The 17,846-nt window shown below is 38.8% G+C and overlaps 4 protein-coding genes across 4 annotated transcripts in view; 1 reads left to right on the top strand and 3 right to left on the bottom strand.

Moving 5' to 3' along the window:
- Positions 1-1,457: 1,457 nt before the first annotated feature.
- On the bottom strand, positions 1,458-2,112 carry LOC113273888 (eggshell protein 2A-like). Its single transcript, XM_026523469.1, has 2 exons — positions 1,976-2,112; positions 1,458-1,871 (listed from the first exon to the last, which is right to left on the bottom strand). Exons 1-2 carry the CDS (start codon positions 2,037-2,039, stop codon positions 1,522-1,524), a joined length of 414 nt encoding a protein of 137 aa, XP_026379254.1. The 5' UTR covers positions 2,040-2,112; the 3' UTR covers positions 1,458-1,521.
- Positions 2,113-2,592: 480 nt separating this feature from the next.
- LOC113275546 lies at positions 2,593-5,291 on the bottom strand. Its single transcript, XM_026525073.1, has 6 exons — positions 4,735-5,291; positions 4,551-4,613; positions 4,348-4,446; positions 4,150-4,215; positions 3,546-3,621; positions 2,593-3,307 (listed from the first exon to the last, which is right to left on the bottom strand). Exons 1-6 carry the CDS (start codon positions 5,212-5,214, stop codon positions 2,796-2,798), a joined length of 1,296 nt encoding a protein of 431 aa, XP_026380858.1. The 5' UTR covers positions 5,215-5,291; the 3' UTR covers positions 2,593-2,795.
- A 2,605-nt stretch (positions 5,292-7,896) lies between these two features.
- On the bottom strand, positions 7,897-13,015 carry LOC113272544. Its single transcript, XM_026522367.1, has 8 exons — positions 12,999-13,015; positions 10,723-12,415; positions 9,693-10,318; positions 9,286-9,570; positions 9,105-9,210; positions 8,238-8,574; positions 8,062-8,121; positions 7,897-7,994 (listed from the first exon to the last, which is right to left on the bottom strand). Exons 1-8 carry the CDS (start codon positions 13,013-13,015, stop codon positions 7,897-7,899), a joined length of 3,222 nt encoding a protein of 1,073 aa, XP_026378152.1.
- Positions 13,016-13,073: 58 nt separating this feature from the next.
- LOC113272543 (bromodomain-containing protein DDB_G0278469-like) overlaps positions 13,074-17,846 on the top strand; it is an 8,411-nt gene continuing 3,638 nt past the window's right edge. The window contains exon 1 of the mRNA XM_026522365.1: positions 13,074-13,145. Coding sequence (XP_026378150.1) covers positions 13,074-13,145 — 72 coding nt within the window. The remainder of the gene's footprint in view (positions 13,146-17,846) is intronic.

Raw genomic sequence — 17,846 nt, 5'->3', positions numbered from 1 at the left:
GTGATGTTATTGAACCGGTTAAGAATTTAGAAGTTAATGGAGTTTTGTCTATAAACCCTCAATGGGTTCTTTGGAGGAAGATTGATTGTTTTGTTACTAGCTGTTTAAAAGCTACTTTTACAGATTCTGTGTCTAGTGATGTTTTAGGATTATCTACTTCTCATGAAATTTGGGCATATCTTGAAATATCTTTTAGAAGTCAATTCTTAGCCAGAAAAAGTATGCTCATGAATCAATTGCACAATGTTAAAAAGGGTAATCTTACAATTCTGGTTTATTTACAAAATATCAAAACCATTGTTGATTCTTTAGCTGCCATTGGAGAAAAGATGAGTGATTCAGGTTTGGTTATATATGTGCTTAATGGCTTAGGCAGAGAATTTGATACTTTTGTAGTTGCGGCACAGAACAGGGAGACTCCTTTTACTTTTGCAGAGTTAAAACCAAGATTATTAACCCATGAGCAATGGCTTATTGAACAACAACAAGATTCCAGTACTACTTATGATACTCAACATGCTCTTTATGGAAAAAATGGAAATGGTGGCAATAACTTTTCTGGTAATGGTCGGAGCAAACCAAGAAATAACAATGGTTCAAGCAATAGTGGAAATTTTAATTCAAGAAATAACAATGGTCAAAATATTGTGTCTCAAGGTGGTACATTTGGACAGGGAAATGGAAATGGAACTAGAAGAGATTTTTCTTCAGTAGAATGTCAAATTTGTAGAAAGAGAGGTCATTATGCTAGCAGATGTTATTTCAGATATCATCCTCCAACATTTACTAATTCTGCTAATGAAGCTCAGGAAATTTCTTCCCAACAAGCCTTTACAACTTTTACTGAAGATCATTCTGCACCATCTACTTCAACTGCTACTCATTGGATTTCTGATTCTGGTGTTACTGCACACATGACTGGAGATGAGACTTTACTTCATAATTCTACATCTTACAAAGGCAAGGATCATGTGGAGGTTGGCAATGGACCAAGCACATAGAAATACAATATCACACTGTCAGGGAATTGGTTGAGGAAGGATTCTTAAAGTTGCAGCATATTTCTTCAGAAGATCAACTGGCAGATCTCTTTACTAAAGGCTTGTGTTTTCCAGCTTTTTCAAGGCTTTTATCTCAGTTGCTTGGGACTCCTTTATCTACTTCAGTTGCTTCTTCTACTTCAGTCACTTCTTCTGCAGTTCAACTTACAGAGATTTCTTCTTAGTTTTATCTTATATCAATCTGATACTGTATTCTTAGTATCAGCTTGCAGGGGGAGTATTAGAGATATAAGTGTGTGAATAGTTTGTGTCAAGTCAACTGGTCAATATTGACTTGACTTGTATTATTACACCCAATGTTTATCTTTAAATACTTGTAATAGTACTTTCTTAGTTTACTCTGAAAACTATTCTTTACAATAATATCAACTTCAGTGTTTCTCAAAATCGGCTAAAACATAGACACATCCAAGGTTACAAATAGTTGCAACTAATCCCGGTTGTTAAAAACTTTAAGAAATCAGTACCAATTTAAGTATTTCAATGCAGTTAGCGCTACAATTATCGCGAATGCAGCATCCTTGTGGTTGATCATGATGCCCCCACAACTGTTGCTGCTGTTGTTGTTATGTCTTCCATTACTAGTACTGCCATAGTAAGGATAGGGATAAATACCCCCACGAGGCACAATGGTACTACCGGTACCACGATTTCTACCACCACCCCTACTGCTGCTACCGCCGCGACTGCCACTACCTCCGTGACTGCCTCCACCCCCGTGCCCGCCACCACCGCCTCTTCTCATATGTGTGGTAATCATTTTTTTGCTCTCATAATCTTGATGTGTAACACGATGGTGCAGATTCTTGGCTGACAATTTTAAGTCAAATTTTGTTTGAATATCAAAAACATTCTTAAACAGTACTCCATGAAGATGGAACTAAAATTAGTAAAGGATGAAAGAAAGAATATACCTGCAACTTCTATGTATACACTTGATAAGAACAGGAGAAAAAGGAAGACTGTTTTTCGCTTCATCGTTCATCTGATTTTTCGCATAATTTCTTTGATATCAAGCATCTAATATTTTGCAGAACTTCTGTATTACAAGATGATCCCACATTCTAAAATAAACAGACTACATGTTCTTAAGTAGAAATACTTGCAAGTTCATATGAGAGATGCTATGTCATATTTTAGTGGAAACCAAAACCGAGTAAAAGGAAACTCTCTTGTGAAGGAAACTATATTTAACCATATCCAAGATTCCTAGCACGTTAAAAGTTTTCAAATATGATACTTTTTGTAGGAAAGCACAGCTTCATGGTGACAACGAAACTTAACTTATTTCCTCGACAGACCTCTTTTTACAACATTGGTCCATAGAGCTTCTTAGTATATGTTTGCTTCTGAAACTATCCAAGTTATATGCCCTCTATATAAAGCATCACTTTCCCTTCGCTATTAACGCGGAGATTAAGATTTGGACTTTAAACATGTCAATATCTCAATCTCTAAAGCTAATAAGCTAGGGTGTAAAGGCCCTGACGTACAAATACAAGACTTGTTTATGCACAACACCATAAACAAGTGGTGAATTTCTTTTCCATTTCCATTTGTTGCTTTCTCAGATGTGCAAAACTAGTACAAGCGAATTTCGCCAAAATGCACAAGTGTCAGTTCCAAGATTATCTGGCGCGACAATCTTATGCTACTAAAGTTGTTCAGAAACAAGAAAAAGAACCAAACATACATTTACAAACAAAAATGGCAATAGCGAAGGAAATAAACTGTCTACAGAAAGGTATCACCGTCATCACTATAGGCATTAAAAAGCTCATCAAGCTGTTCATCTGTCCATTCAGGGAGTGAAGTTGTTGGCTTCTTAGATTCAGCTTTTCCCTCGCTTTCTCTTGCAGTGGACATATGCTGCAGTGTATTGCTTGTGCAGTTGAAGTTTTCCAGTGGAGCACGATCTTTTGAACAGTTGTCATCTACATCCATTATACGTTCCTCATTTTCCGTATCTCCCCCTCTAACTGTCAACTGTGTAGCTTGATTTGTTACTGAATGCTCCACCAATTGGGTTATTATCTCTGCTGCAGATTTATAATTACTACCTCGTTGAGAGTTCCCTCTTGCTGCTATGCTTTCTTCCAGCTGTCTTCTATTATCAACAACATCATCTACTAACAGTTCTTTGTTTCTATATTGTCTAGGTACCTCACTCGTAAATCTTTCTGTTGCTCCTGATCTCGCAAATGACACCTTATCGGCCATCTCTGACCTAGTCCTGTTACATTCATCTGAAGGGGGAGTGACAAGTACCAAGTAATTAGGAGATAATAGACAAAATCATCACAATTAGTTGACTTTCACAATAAATGTCCTTTTCAACCCCAGATCCAAAGTCAAGCAATCCAATGTCACGCAGCATCAATAGTTCTTACAGCAGAGGGAAAGGGTCACACTTCAGTAGCAGTCGAATACTTGTAGGGGGTTAAATACTAAATTCCGCAATTCAGAAAAATAATTATGACATACCAATGGGATAGGCAGAATTAACTTCAGATACTGAAAACCCTTTTATTGGAGGTCCACCGTAGTCCTTGGGAATAACCTGTTACCCAAATCAGTTGATTGAGTTATTATTATTGGTAACTACTAGAGCAATAGACTTTTTAAAGTGCATTACCAAAAGAAACTAACAAAGAGCATCCGTTCATATCAATCACAATATCCATTTTTCCCACGATCCCATCACATTACTAACTGTGCTTTCTGCAAATCATGGGCAAAGAGGTGCTCAGACAGCTACATGACTACACAACAACACTGTAAATATTAAATACTAAGTTAATCAGCAACAAACAAAACCACCAAAGATAACTACTCAGGCTGCAAAAGAAGAATGGTCCCCAAATTTGGGGAGGATATCAACAAACTTATCTTAGGTTACTACATTTCAGAATCCACCATGTAGAAAAAAAAACCTACTATGTTTCTGGAACCCAGTAGAAAACTCTGGAAACAATATGCGCGATATAAACATATTTGATACACTAACATGGAGCACCCCGATTAAATTCCAAGATCAAACTGATTCAAGAATTTCGTTACAGCTAATTTAACAGAAAAGATAATGCACCTTGACCACATTCGGGAGTGTGATGTTGAGATAATGCCCCGTATGGGAAGGCGAGAATAGAACAATCTGCAGTTACATTGGTTCAGTAAGTCGCCTAATGTAGATATGATATTTCTAAGAATTTGTCACATAACTGTTAGAATCCCAGCTAGTTACCATCAATTCTTAAAAAAATGATGACGAAAACTTTCACGATACCTGCTTGAGAATTAATACAGATCCAACCGAGATATCTTTTCCATACTCACTTTCTGTAACTTTTCGATGGACATTAGCACCAATAGTACCTGTAGGATCCTGAAATACATAAATTAGATTCATTAATATCAATAACAAATCTCAAAGAAATCTCAAAAAGTATCAAAACACAAATTCTAATTACATTCGATTAGATATACCACCTTTAGGGTTAAACTTATATCACCAAGACCATTGGGTTTACAGGATTTAACCATCGCAATAACCTAATCATCCATCAAGAAAACGTTAGATTCACAACCAACAATACAAAACCAAATGTGGGTCGTCTTACAATTACTGCTTAAAATGATTAAAATTTAGACCACAAAATCACAAGAGAATTACCAAAGAAACTCTTCTGTTGCTTAAACAATTCTTGATTGAACCCAAGTTTGATTTACCCTCTTCAAAACCCACATCGAATTCAACAGCACAAAGCCATGGGTTTCGTTTGAAATCAGGATCATTTTCACCCTCATCTTCTTCTCCATTCATCCTTCTTATAAATTCCTGAGTCGGAATTTGATCTTCCCCACTTCGATTATCCCTAGCTTTTCGATACATAGTAGCCTGGAGTAACCCGGCTGGACCCGGAATTAGACGACGATTACTAGTCGATGGAAGATCATCCCTTTTCTGGGTTTGGGGTTGAGAGCATGGTCGAAGAGAGGGAAAGATAGTGTTGTCTCTAGTCTTGTTAGGGTTTTGTTGTGAAGGAGGAGGAGGAAGAGGGCGTTTGCAAGGAAGAAGAGTGGAAGGTCTTAGAAGAGAAACAAGATCAGAATCATCGACATCTAGAGCTTCCCAAGCATCATCGGCGTCCATGTTATATTGTTATCCCTCTTCTTCAATCTCTTTCTCTATTTCCCGCCTCCTCTTCATCTGTGACTGTCGTGTCGATATGCATCGGCGTTCAGAACACAAATGTAGAACTGGCCCGTTCACCTTATATTTTCTTTACGGGCTTCTCAGTTTTCTCCCTTGGACCCAATTGTTTTTTTATTAGAAAAAGCGTAGGGGTGAGCATGGACCGGTATGTACCGGTTTTTACCTCATCCGCATAATCCAAATAATAACGGATTTCAAATTCAACATCTGCATCTGCATCCCTACACATTCTGTATTTTGTATACGTATATAAACTAGGATATGACCCTTGCCGGTTCAGGATTTGGTCATCAAAAGCTATAAAACCTCACCTACAAAAATTAGTCACCAAAAACTACAAAACCCTTAAACAAACATTAAAGTTTACTTCGGAGTTACAAATTTTTTTTAGGAGATGCAAATAAGCAAAATTAGACTTGTAAATAACAAAAAAAAAATTAATTGGTTTAAATTAGACTTTGGAGCCAGCTGGGCAGGGATGCAAATGCACAACCTTACAACGGGTTGACTTCGCCCTCGGCGAGGATATAATGATGGGTTAGTATTATAATCGGGATTACACTATTGAGATTCAAGGTTGTGTGGATCATCACATTGAGCCTTATCTCGCCGAAAAGATAATTAGGATCCAATGGCAAGCTAGATGATTTGAATCGATGATAACATTCAAGTTTTATGACCGTCTCTAAATTTTCTGGTAATGATCATATAACTCTTTTCAATCTATTAAGTAGTATAATTAATTGGTGTTTTTCCATTCAATCTCTGGAGATCGGATATTTGCCAGTTTCCATCTAAATAAGTATATCTCTATGCAAATGGAAAATGATGCAAATTCAGGTAGTATAAACAACCAGAGTCAGACCCCCATTGAAGGGGTCAAATAATACGTTCCCATCCCAATCCAAACATATACAACCAGAGTCAGACCCCCAGGAAACAAATGGAAGTCATTGAAAGGAGTTGTTCCGTCGGCGATGCTGAAGAATACATGAGATTAATGATTTTTTTTTAACATGCTGTGAAGTGAGAAAAGGCGATACATGAGATTAGCGACTTGTTACGTCGTCGTTGTCTATACTGTGGAGTGAGTAACATTGCAGAACAATACATGAGATTAACGCCGACCCATTCATACAGTAATATCAAAACTCTTCATTTGTGACTCTATGCTTGCGTAATATGTCCTATCTCAATAAAAATTATACTGCATGAGTTTATTGGTTTTGGGATCATTGGCTTAAAATTAATCAAGCTATGCTGTAAAGTGAAAAAAAAAGAGGCAATGTAGAACAATACATTGGATTAACGACATGCCTATAAGCTCAGATGAGGTGTGCTGGACCAACTTCTGGATCTCACTATCCAAAGCAGCAAAGACTGTGGTGCTACTGTTGTCTTCGACTTCAAAGTGAAGCGGGAACCTGCAAGGCGAAACAGACAGGATGGTCTGGTCAATAAAATAGGATAACAAAGAAGAAGAAGAAGAAGAAGAAGAAGAAGAAGAAGAAGAAGAAGAAGAAGAAGAAGAAGAAGAAGAAGAAGAATTCTAGGCTGAGTGGCGCAACTTATTCTCTAATTTGTGATTAAATATGATATCGTTATTTATCCTAACCATACTGAGGAGCAATAATTAAGATTATATCACTTTCACTATAACCTTGGAAACAATATTCGTGTCAACAAATATTTCCCAAGCATCTGTAACTTGGCCAAAACACTTCCCTCCGTTACAGAATTAATGTTAAACTCTGTATAGGACGGAATGCTCAGTAACCCAATGCGAGATGTGGCCATTCTATACCCAATTCCTTGAAAGAATTAACCCTGTAAAAGTACTGAACAACAATTGTTGACGTGTCTACAAAACTTTGCAAATCAATTCTTACCGAGGGCCACTACGGGAAAAATATACATCTACAACTGGAGATTTACAACACTTCGCTATACATCGTAGAAAGTCCTATGTTTTACAACTGGTTTCAAAGAAAGAGTTGTCGTATATCATCACTACCAACCCTTAGGAACAAGGGGTTGCGCTAAGAAAACAAACGACAACTCCTTTAGCAAAACTGTTGTGACGACATTTAGATATAACAACTTTGTTTCATAAGTGTAGTGACTTAGCGTATCACAATTCTCACAAGTGTTGTTGAAGAACACAAAAATATGATAATGAAAAATACGTTAGAGGGGAGATTCGAACATGAACCTAATGCATGGATGTATAGCTCATCAACCATCCTTACAGTTCACAAGTTTGGGTTTTTTCTTTTTTTTTTAATAGAAACGTATAACGACACTTATAAGTGTTGTTGAAGTTAAAATATAGAATGTGGGAAAAAATTAGGTTTGGGGGATTCGACCCTGAGCCTCCTATATGGAAGTCTACACCACTAACCATACCTACACTATCACAAGTTCTGTAAAGTTGGTGGTTCTTTAATATACTATTATGACAACCCTTCATAAGCGTTGTAAAACAAAATATAATGCGCAAAGCCGACTGAGCCACAAAGAGCGCGAAGCATTCTCTGTAACCATATACATTCTTCTCTGTAAATAATCACATACATTCTATAAGACCACCCGCTTTAAGCAAAGCATGCAACTGGGGAATTATGGCAAAAGTATACCATCAAACAAACAAATATTCTGAAAAACATTACCATCTTCAAACCGATATTCACACACAAATGATGATAACAAAAGCAGCCCTGAATTACCAACAATAGAACATAGAGTTTGATAAGTGATAAATACACAAGCCAATACAGAACTAACACTCAGCTGTAGCAAGAAACTTGAGAATAGCAGGAAACTCATACAGAACTACACACTCAGCTGTAGCAAGAAACTTGAGAATAGCAGTTGAAGTAGATTACTGAGAAGGCAAATAACACCAAATATTGCTAAAGTAAGAATACAATACCGTAAAAACAATAAACTACTGATCTAACTTGTGAACTTCTTTTTCTTCTTCTTTTTGTTCTTCTTCTTTGTCGGAACCACTATGGTATATTCCCCATCTTCTCTTAAGTAACTCTCGTTCTCGTCATCCATTTGGAAACCAAGAGTTGAAATATCCACTGGTTGGAAAATTGTGTCATGCTTTTCATTGTATTCCTCTAATTCATGGAAACCCCTGGGCGGTGGTTTCACCATCACATACCAGTTAGATGTATTTGACTCTCGAGAATAGAAAACTTGTCGCGCTTGCTTTGCTAAAATGAATGGATCGTTACAGTATTGGTTCTTATGCTGCTTTAAATTGACTAATGTAAAGCCATCTTCTACCTTCACACCAAAATTGGTGTGAGCCCAATGAATATTGGAATTTGAAACATATGATTGTAGTCCAACAATAGAATTTCTTCTAAAACACCATAGAACCCACTAGTTTCTGACAATCCTGCAACTAAGGTTGTTGATTCAATTGAAACTCCACTGTTTTGTGTGACTCTCTTAACATCCTTCGTAATAAACCTAGTGTTATTGATAAGCAAGCCTTTATATGATATGCAGTTTTCCAAGGGCCCATATGAAAACCATTCTACCGTGTGTGATATTGGCATGCCTTGTTCAATTTGCATCTTAACCTACAAATGTATAATCTCAGAACATAAGAATATAACTAAATTTGTTATCTAAGAATAAGAAGTTAGATTTATATGATGGTGTGCCGAACATGGATTGTTCTATGTGATAGAATGAAACAAAATCACACGCATTTGTGTTTTTTGTAGTAGTTTTCCGCAGCAGCAAAATGTCCAAGTGTTTAAACTATACTAAGATGCATAATCTGACTAAGAGTGGACTAAACATACCTTTTGTTGAAACCAATATGCAAATGTGTCAGACTGTATGGAATTGAGTTGGTCTTCACTAGTAATTGCCCTCCCAGCAGGAGATTTTAACTCGTCCATATGCATTCTAAGACAAAATTAAAATTAGAAAATGAAGTATTAATTGACAGACCATTTTAATAAACGGGAACATCATACTTACATCATATATGGGTCAATTTCGGGTGTGTTAAAAAGCACATATCTGTGAGCTATCTTTAACTTCTCACTATCCATACGCACTTGGACACCTTTAGAAAGAGGACGTGCTGCCGGTGTGGAACCATTTTGAGTGTTTTCGTTACGCCTTTTCTCTACTCCTGTTTCAGCTGCTTGGGCCTTACGAATATCAAAATACCTAACACTCTCCATTCCAAGATAACACTCGGCTATACAAGCTTCAGGTTGTGCATAATTCTTTACATATTCTTTGAATGTCTTCATATACCTAGGAAAGTCGAGTATGCAACAGTTACTAGTTAATTAAATATTAGTATCTCTAAGATACAAAGGGCATAACTTTCTACACAAAACCAAAAAACAGAAGTAATATAAATTAAATTGGCATACCTTTCAAATGGATACATCCAACGATATTGTACAGGTCCACATAATCGCACTTCTCGAGCTAGGTGAATTGTCAAGTGCATCATGACATCAAAAAGTGACGGAGGGAAGTACCTCTCAAACATACACAAAGTCTCAGCAACTTCTACTTCAAGTTCTATTAATCTATGGAGATCAACTGCCCTTTGGCATATTTCGTGAAAATAAGAACATAACCTGAAAATTGCCTCCCTTGGCCCTACAGGTAAAAGTCCTTGCAAAGCAACGGGTAATATTTGTTGCATAAGAACATGGTAATCATGAGCCTTAAGAACACCTAAGCAACCATCTTTTGAGAAATGCTTTCTAAGATCAGAACTAAAACCATATAAAACCTTTAAATTTCTCATACTATTATACAATATAGCCTTTTCCTTGTCATTTAAACAATATGGTGCTGGTGGAAGGATCGTTTTTCCATTTATCTCTACTGGATGTAATTCTGGTCTTATTCCCATACTCTTCAGATCATTGCGGGACTTTAGACCGTCTTTTGTTTTGGACTTTATATTCAATATGGTACCAATAATACTCTCGCAAACATTTTTTTCTGTATGCATAACATCAATATTGTGCCGTAGTAATAAATCCTAGGAAGATGGAAAAACCCAACATTAGTAATTAATTCTATAAAGAAATAAAAGATCAGACATTTAATCTATGTGAAAGTTATAATGTCATGCTGTCGAATCTTAGGTAAGTAATTAATTCTATTATAATGTCATGCTGGAAAAAACACAAACAAAATGCTCATTATACTGAAAATATACTATTATGTGTCAATTATGGTGCAATCAAACTGATGCTGCCGATGCTTTATCACATTGGGAAAAGTACTCAGATGCATTATACTTCCCAAACACTATATCAAAAGAACGAGTGTGCCATTTAGATTGCATTTGTTGATAATGTGAATTTTAGAGGCTAACATGGTGCAAAGCAGAAGAACCCATAGCCAAATATTAACAAGTAAGTTTGAAGTTATGGAACTAACCTTCCAGTAAGGCAAGTCGAAGAATATTGACCGTTTGTTAAACACCCGAAGTTCAGTTTCATCATCATTTGCACCAGAAATAGCCGCATCAGCAACAACATCCCTTTTCCTCTTCCCACATTTATAATTACCCACATTTGCACTTGCTGCCGCACTACTCTTGCCCTTATTCTTCTTCTTTTGCTCTTTCTTTTTCCTTATCTCCTCCTCGTTCTTCTCCGCTTTCCCAAAATCATTTGTAATACTATTCTGACATTCAAGTGCCGCAGCACCAGACATAACAGGTGGCTTTTCCTTCCTCTCAATCTCTCCATTAAACCAGTCTTTTTTCTGCCGAAGAGGATGATTATGACGAAGAAATCTCATATGATTCAAGTAGACAGTTTTACGACTAAATGCCAACCAGTTTGAAAGTGTATTTTCACCGCAAAGAGGACAGGCTGCCTTCCCTTTATACGTACATCCAGATAAATTACCATATGCAGGGAAATCGTTTATTGTCCACATTAATAACGCCTTCAAGTTAAAATCTGTTTTAGTAAACGAATCATATACCTGCACCCCTTTCTCCCACAACTCAAAAAGATCATCAATCAAGGGCTGCAAGTATACATCAATGTCATTACCCGGTTGTTTTTTTCCTGGAATCAGCATGCTCAGAATTATGTTGTCACCTTGCATACCCAATTGAGGGGGCAAATTATAAACCACGAGCATCACTGGCCAACAACTGTGGGCTGCGGAAAGATCACCAAATGGATTAAATCCATCAGCAGCAAGCCCAAGACGCAAATTACGGGGATCTGAAGCAAACTCGGGATACTTTGTGTCTATGTGCTTCCAAGCCAAAGAATCTGTTGGATGACGCATCTTCCCATCCTTACTCTTGTTCGTCGCGTGCCATATCAACTGCTCAGCCAGTGCTGCTGATTGAAACAATCTTCTCAATCTCGGCACAACGGGGAAGTACCTAAGCACCTTCACCGGTATCTTCTTTTGCGGCTTGTCTATCATTTCAGCATCGTCCATGTTAGATGTGTCTGCCTTCCACCTAGAATAATGACATTTAGGACACTCGTCTGCATCTTTCATATCTTTTCTAAACAAACAACAATCATTAATACAAGCATGTATTTTCTGGTAAGTCAATTGATAAGATTTCAGGAGCTTTTTCACTTCATATGTTGAGCAAGGAAGACAATGATCTGGCGGCAACAAGGAACCGATTGTCTTGAGAAGTTCGTCAAAAGATTTCCTAGATAAACCATTTACTGTCTTGTGCCTATACAATTCAACAGTGATGGATAACTTTGTGTGTGTTTTACAATTAGGATATAACGGTGGGTCCGCCTCTTCCACATGGTTTTCCAAACCCTCATCTTGCACAGGTTCATGTCCCTGATCGATATGTGCATCAGCTTCAACAGCAGCATCTATATGATATGATCCCCTTGTTGCTCCCTCTTGGTGTACATCAGTAGAAGTGTGCATAGTCTCCCCGTGAAAAACCCACTCAGTGTATGTAGGATCCCAACCTCGTTTCAGCAAGTGAAGATGCACTTCTTTCGGAGGAAGTGGGAAAGTGAGATTCTTACAATCAACACAAGGACAACTGAATTCAGAAGGATTTCCAAGTCTCTGACAAACGGTATCTATGAAATTCTTCAAGGCCTCCTGATATGGAAGATCACCCCTACATGAAAGAACGACAAAATAATTAATCACGGAATAACACAATAAAAAAGGGAAAACCAATGTAAAGAATGTAATATTCTACAGTGAACAACATATTAACCTTGGCCAATGAACCCAATCGAAACATACCCAACAAACTTAATGAGCCAATTTCTGAATCATGATTATGATTTACTGAATATTAGACAAAGCAAACAAAACATTTTCAACAAAGCAAGATAAGAAGACTGCAACGTCTATGATGCACCTTCGACATTAAAAGAAAAAAATCAACATGACTGCAGAAAAAATAAAAAGAGACTGAAGGAGAAACTACCCATATTGTTGATTTTGATGAAATCAATATCATAAGAAAGGAACAAACTACCCATATTGTTGATTTTAATGAAATTTTAAACCAAACCCATATTGTTCTGTGTTGATTATCAAAAAACCTAATTCAAATTTTAATGCAAAAAAGTCACTGAAAAAAAACTAATTCAAAAATCAAAAAAACAATATACCCTAAATTGAGCTTTGGTTACAGATCGATCTTCAACTTCGGGAAATTGGTGGAAGTGGTTAGTCGAGATATGGGTTACAGATCGATCTTCAACATTGTGTGGTGATGATGAAGTTGGTGAAGTAATCTCCTGAGATCGATGAAGTTAAAAACGATGGTAATGAACGGAGCTGTTGGAGTCGTAGACAATGAAGTTGCCAGTGGTTTGAGTTATGGAGGTGCTGCTGTACCAAAGTGGTTTGAGTGATGTTGGTTTGAATAATGATGGTTTGAGGTGAAGTTTCTCCATCGAACACACTGGGGAGATGCAGTTGAGGGAAAAAAAAGAAAAGGATAAGGAAGGAATAGAAATGAGAATGATGTTAAACAAAAAAAAAAAAAAAAAAACTTAACGGCTGTAGATAAAATAGAATTAAAAATTAAATGAATGGGTGGTTATGATATGATGATATTCATCGTTCTTACGAAGTCCCCGACTTAGAGTAGTCCACTCATCGCCAGGTTTCGATCTCGGAGCCATGTTATGTCTCGAAGTTGCCAAAACCGGTCAGGTTTAAGGGTTGGAGGAATATTATGAAAGCATCTTACCTGTGAATCGACAGATTCATCTTTCTTACGAAGTCCCCGACTTAGAGTAGTCCACTTATCGCCAGGTTTCGATCTCGGAGCCATGTTATGTCTCGAAGTTTCCAAAACCGGTCAGGTTTAAGGGTTGGAGGAATATTATGAAAGCATCTTACCTATGAATCGACAGATTCATCGTTCTTACGAAGTCCCCGACTTAGAGTAGTCCACTCATCGCCAGGTTTCGATCTCGGAGCCAGGTTATGTCTCGAAGTTGCCAAAACCGGACAGGTTTAATGGTTGGAGGAATATTATGAAAGCATCTTACCTATGAATCGACAGATTCATCGTTCTTACGAAGTCCCCGACTTAGAGTAGTCCACTCATCGCCAGGTTTCGATCTCGGAGCCATGTTATGTCTCGAAGTTGCCAAAACCGGTCAGGTGTAAGGGTTGGAGGAATATTATGAAAGCATCTTACCTATGAATCGACAAATTCATCGTTCTTATGAAGTCTCCGAGTTAGAGTAGTCCACTCACCGCCAGGTTTCGATCTCGGAGCCATGTTATGTCTCGAAGTTGCCAAAACCGGTCAGGTTTAAGGGTTGGAGGAATATTATGAAAGCATCTTACCTATGAATCGACAGATTCATCGTTCTTATGAAGTCTCTGAGTTAGAGTAGTCCACTCACCGCCAGGTTTCGATCTCGGAGCCATGTTATGTCTCGAAGTTGCCAAAACCGGTCAGGTTTAAGGGTTGGAGGAATATTATGAAAGCATATTACCTATGAATCGATAGATTCATCGTTCTTACGAAGTTCCCGACTTAGAGTAGTCCACTCACCGCCAGGTTTCGATCTCGGAGCCATGTTATGTCTCGAAGTTGCCAAAACCGGTCAGGTTTAAGGGTTGGAGGAATATTATGAAAGCATCTTACCTATGAATCGACAAATTCATCGTTCTTATGAAGTCTCCGAGTTAGAGTAGTCCACTCACCGCCAGGTTTCGATCTCGGAGCCATGTTATGTCTCGAAGTTGCCAAAACCGGTGAGGTTTAAGGGTTGGAGGAATATTATGAAAGCATCTTACCTATGAATCGACAGATTCATCGTTCTTACGAAGTCCCCGACTTAGAGTAGTCCACTCATCGCCAGGTTTCGATCTCGGAGCCATGTTATGTCTCGAAGTTGCCAAAACCGGTCAGGTTTAAAGGTTGGAGGAATATTATGAAAGCATCTTACCTATGAATCGACAGATTCATCGTTCTTACGAAGTCCCCGACTTAGAGTAGTCCACTCATCGCCAGGTTTCGATCTCGGAGCCATGTTATGTCTCGAAGTTTCCAAAACCGGTCAGGTTTAAGGGTTGGAGGAATATTATGAAAGCATCTTACCTATGAATCGACAGATTCATCGTTCTTACGAAGTCCCCGACTTAGAGTAGTCCACTCATCGCCAGGTTACGATCTCGGAGCCATGTTATGTCTCGAAGTTGCCAAAACCGGTCAGGTTTAAGGGTTGGAGGAATATTATGAAAGCATCTTACCTATGAATCGACAGATTCATCGTTCTTACGAAGTCCCCGACTTAGAGTAGTCCACTCATCGCCAGGTTTCGATCTCGGAGCCATGTTATGTCTCGAAGTTGCCAAAACCGGTCAGGTTTAAGGGTTGGAGGAATATTATGAAAGTATCTTACCTATGAATCGACAGATTCATCGTTCTTACGAAGTCCCCGACTTAGAGTAGTCCACTCATCGCCAGGTTTCGATCTCGGAGCCATGTTATGTCTCGAAGTTGCCAAAACCGGTCAGGTTTAAGGGTTGGAGGAATATTATGAAAGCATCTTACCTATGAATCGACAGATTCATCGTTCTTACGAAGTCCCCGACTTAGAGTAGTCCACTCATCGCCAGGTTTCGATCTCGGAGCCAAGTTATGTCTCGAAGTTGCCAAAACCGGTCAGGTTTAAGGGTTGGAGGAATATTATGAAAGCATCTTACCTATGAATCGACAGATTCATCGTTCTTACGAAGTCCCCGACTTAGAGTAGTCCACTCATCGCCAGGTTTCGATCTCGGAGCCATGTTATGTCTCGAAGTTGCCAAAACCGGTCAGGTTTAAGGGTTGGAGGAATATTATGAAAGCATCTTACCTGTGAATCGACAGATTCATCGTTCTTACGAAGTCCCCGACTTAGAGTAGTCCACTCATCGCCAGGTTTCGATCTCGGAGCCATGTTATGTCTCGAAGTTGCCAAAACCGGACAGGTTTAATGGTTGGAGGAATATTATGAAAGCATCTTACCTATGAATCGACAGATTCATCATTCTTACGAAGTCCCCGACTTAGAGTAGTCCACTCATCGCCAGGTTTCGATCTTGGAGCCATGTTATGTCTCGAAGTTGCCAAAACCGGACAGGTTTAATGGTTGGAGGAATATTATGAAAGCATCTTACCTGTGAATCGACAGATTCATCGTTCTTACGAAGTCCCCGACTTAGAGTAGTCCACTCATCGCCAGGTTTCGATCTCGGAGCCATGTTATGTCTCGAAGTTGCCAAAACCGGACAGGTTTAATGGTTGGAGGAATATTATGAAAGCATCTTACCTATGAATCGACAGATTCATCGTTCTTACGAAGTCCCCGACTTAGAGTAGTCCACTCATCGCCAGGTTTCGATCTCGGAGCCATGTTATGTCTCGAAGTTGCCAAAACCGGTCAGGTTTAAGGGTTGGAAGAATATTATGAAAGCATCTTACCTATGAATCGACAGATTCATCGTTCTTACGAAGTCCCCGACTTAGAGTAGTCCACTCATCGCCAGGTTTCGATCTCGGAGCCATGTTATGTCTCGAAGTTGCAAAAACCGGTCAGGTTTAAGGGTTGGAGGAATATTATGAAAGCATCTTACCTATGAATCGACAGATTCATCGTTCTTACGAAGTCCCCGACTTAGAGTAGTCCACTCATCGCCAGGTTTCGATCTCGGAGCCATGTTATGTCTCGAAGTTGCCAAAACCGGTCAGGTTTAAGGGTTGGAGGAATATTATGAAAGTATCTTACCTATGAATCGACAGATTCATCGTTCTTACGAAGTCCCCGACTTAGAGTAGTCCACTCATCGCCAGGTTTCGATCTCGGAGCCATGTTATGTCTCGAAGTTGCCAAAACCGGTCAGGTTTAAGGGTTGGAGGAATATTATGAAAGCATCTTACCTATGAATCGACAGATTCATCGTTCTTACGAAGTCCCCGACTTAGAGTAGTCCACTCATCGCCAGGTTTCGATCTCGGAGCCAAGTTATGTCTCGAAGTTGCCAAAACCGGTCAGGTTTAAGGGTTGGAGGAATATTATGAAAGCATCTTACCTATGAATCGACAGATTCATCGTTCTTACGAAGTCCCCGACTTAGAGTAGTCCACTCATCGCCAGGTTTCGATCTCGGAGCCATGTTATGTCTCGAAGTTGCCAAAACCGGTCAGGTTTAAGGGTTGGAGGAATATTATGAAAGCATCTTACCTGTGAATCGACAGATTCATCGTTCTTACGAAGTCCCCGACTTAGAGTAGTCCACTCATCGCCAGGTTTCGATCTCGGAGCCATGTTATGTCTCGAAGTTTCCAAAACCGGTCAGGTTTAAGGGTTGGAGGAATATTATGAAAGCATCTTACCTATGAATCGACAGATTCATCGTTCTTACGAAGTCCCCGACTTAGAGTAGTCCACTTATCGCCAGGTTTCGATCTCGGAGCCATGTTATGTCTCGAAGTTGCCAAAACCGGACAGGTTTAATGGTTGGAGGAATATTATGAAAGCATTTTACCTATGAATCGACAGATTCATCGTTCTTACGAAGTCCCCGACTTAGAGTAGTCCACTCATCGCCAGGTTTCGATCTCGGAGCCATGTTATGTCTCGAAGTTGCCAAAACCGGACAGGTTTAAGGGTTGGAGGAATATTCTAATGGCACCGATATTATTTATAGATAGACGGATTCATCGTTTTTACGAAGTCTCTGACTTAGAATAGTCCACTTACCAGTTACCGCCAGGTTTCGTGCTCGGAGCCAGGTTATATCTATGTTACTTAGAGTGTTACCACCAAATTTTTTTTGTTGTAATTTTGTCTAATCCAACGTACCAAAGTTAGGGGAAGCAACTGCTACTAAATCTAACGGTGGGAATTTTGTGTTTGTTTGTCAAAAATTGTGTTTCTTTGCCAATCCGTATGCTTTTGCTTAGACCAATCAGAATATTCCACTTTCCCGCCCAAAATCCCGCCCAAATTTGGTCACGTGTCTGCCCAAGAATTTTTCAGAGAATATTTAATTTTTGACAACTGCAACGTGTCCTATCCCATGTT

Source organism: Papaver somniferum, chromosome 4 (genome assembly GCF_003573695.1).
Source record: "Papaver somniferum cultivar HN1 chromosome 4, ASM357369v1, whole genome shotgun sequence".
Lineage (NCBI taxonomy): Eukaryota > Viridiplantae > Streptophyta > Magnoliopsida > Ranunculales > Papaveraceae > Papaver > Papaver somniferum.
Note: the sequence above shows the minus strand (reverse complement) of the source record. Positions and strands in the feature narration are given on the sequence as shown.

What these genes read in the sequence shown, in the direction of transcription:
- LOC113273888 (XM_026523469.1), bottom strand. Translation starts at nt 2,039, where the DNA reads ATGAAGCGAAAAACAGTCTTCCTTTTTCTCCTGTTCTTATCAAGTGTA. An exon ending in TGTATACATAGAAGTTGCAG is followed by an intron (nt 1,872 to 1,975) that starts GTATATTCTTTC and finishes TAAAATTGTCAG; the next exon opens with CCAAGAATCTGCACCATCGT.
- LOC113275546 (XM_026525073.1), bottom strand. Translation starts at nt 5,214, where the DNA reads ATGGACGCCGATGATGCTTGGGAAGCTCTAGATGTCGATGATTCTGAT. An exon ending in GCAACAGAAGAGTTTCTTTG is followed by an intron (nt 4,614 to 4,734) that starts GTAATTCTCTTG and finishes ATGGATGATTAG; the next exon opens with GTTATTGCGATGGTTAAATC. An exon ending in CTGTATTAATTCTCAAGCAG is followed by an intron (nt 4,216 to 4,347) that starts GTATCGTGAAAG and finishes ATGTAACTGCAG; the next exon opens with ATTGTTCTATTCTCGCCTTC.
- LOC113272544 (XM_026522367.1), bottom strand. An exon ending in GAAGAAAAAGAAGTTCACAA is followed by an intron (nt 8,122 to 8,237) that starts GTTAGATCAGTA and finishes TTCTTGCTACAG; the next exon opens with CTGAGTGTGTAGTTCTGTAT. An exon ending in GTTTCTTGCTACAGCTGAGT is followed by an intron (nt 7,995 to 8,061) that starts GTTAGTTCTGTA and finishes TTGGTAATTCAG; the next exon opens with GGCTGCTTTTGTTATCATCA.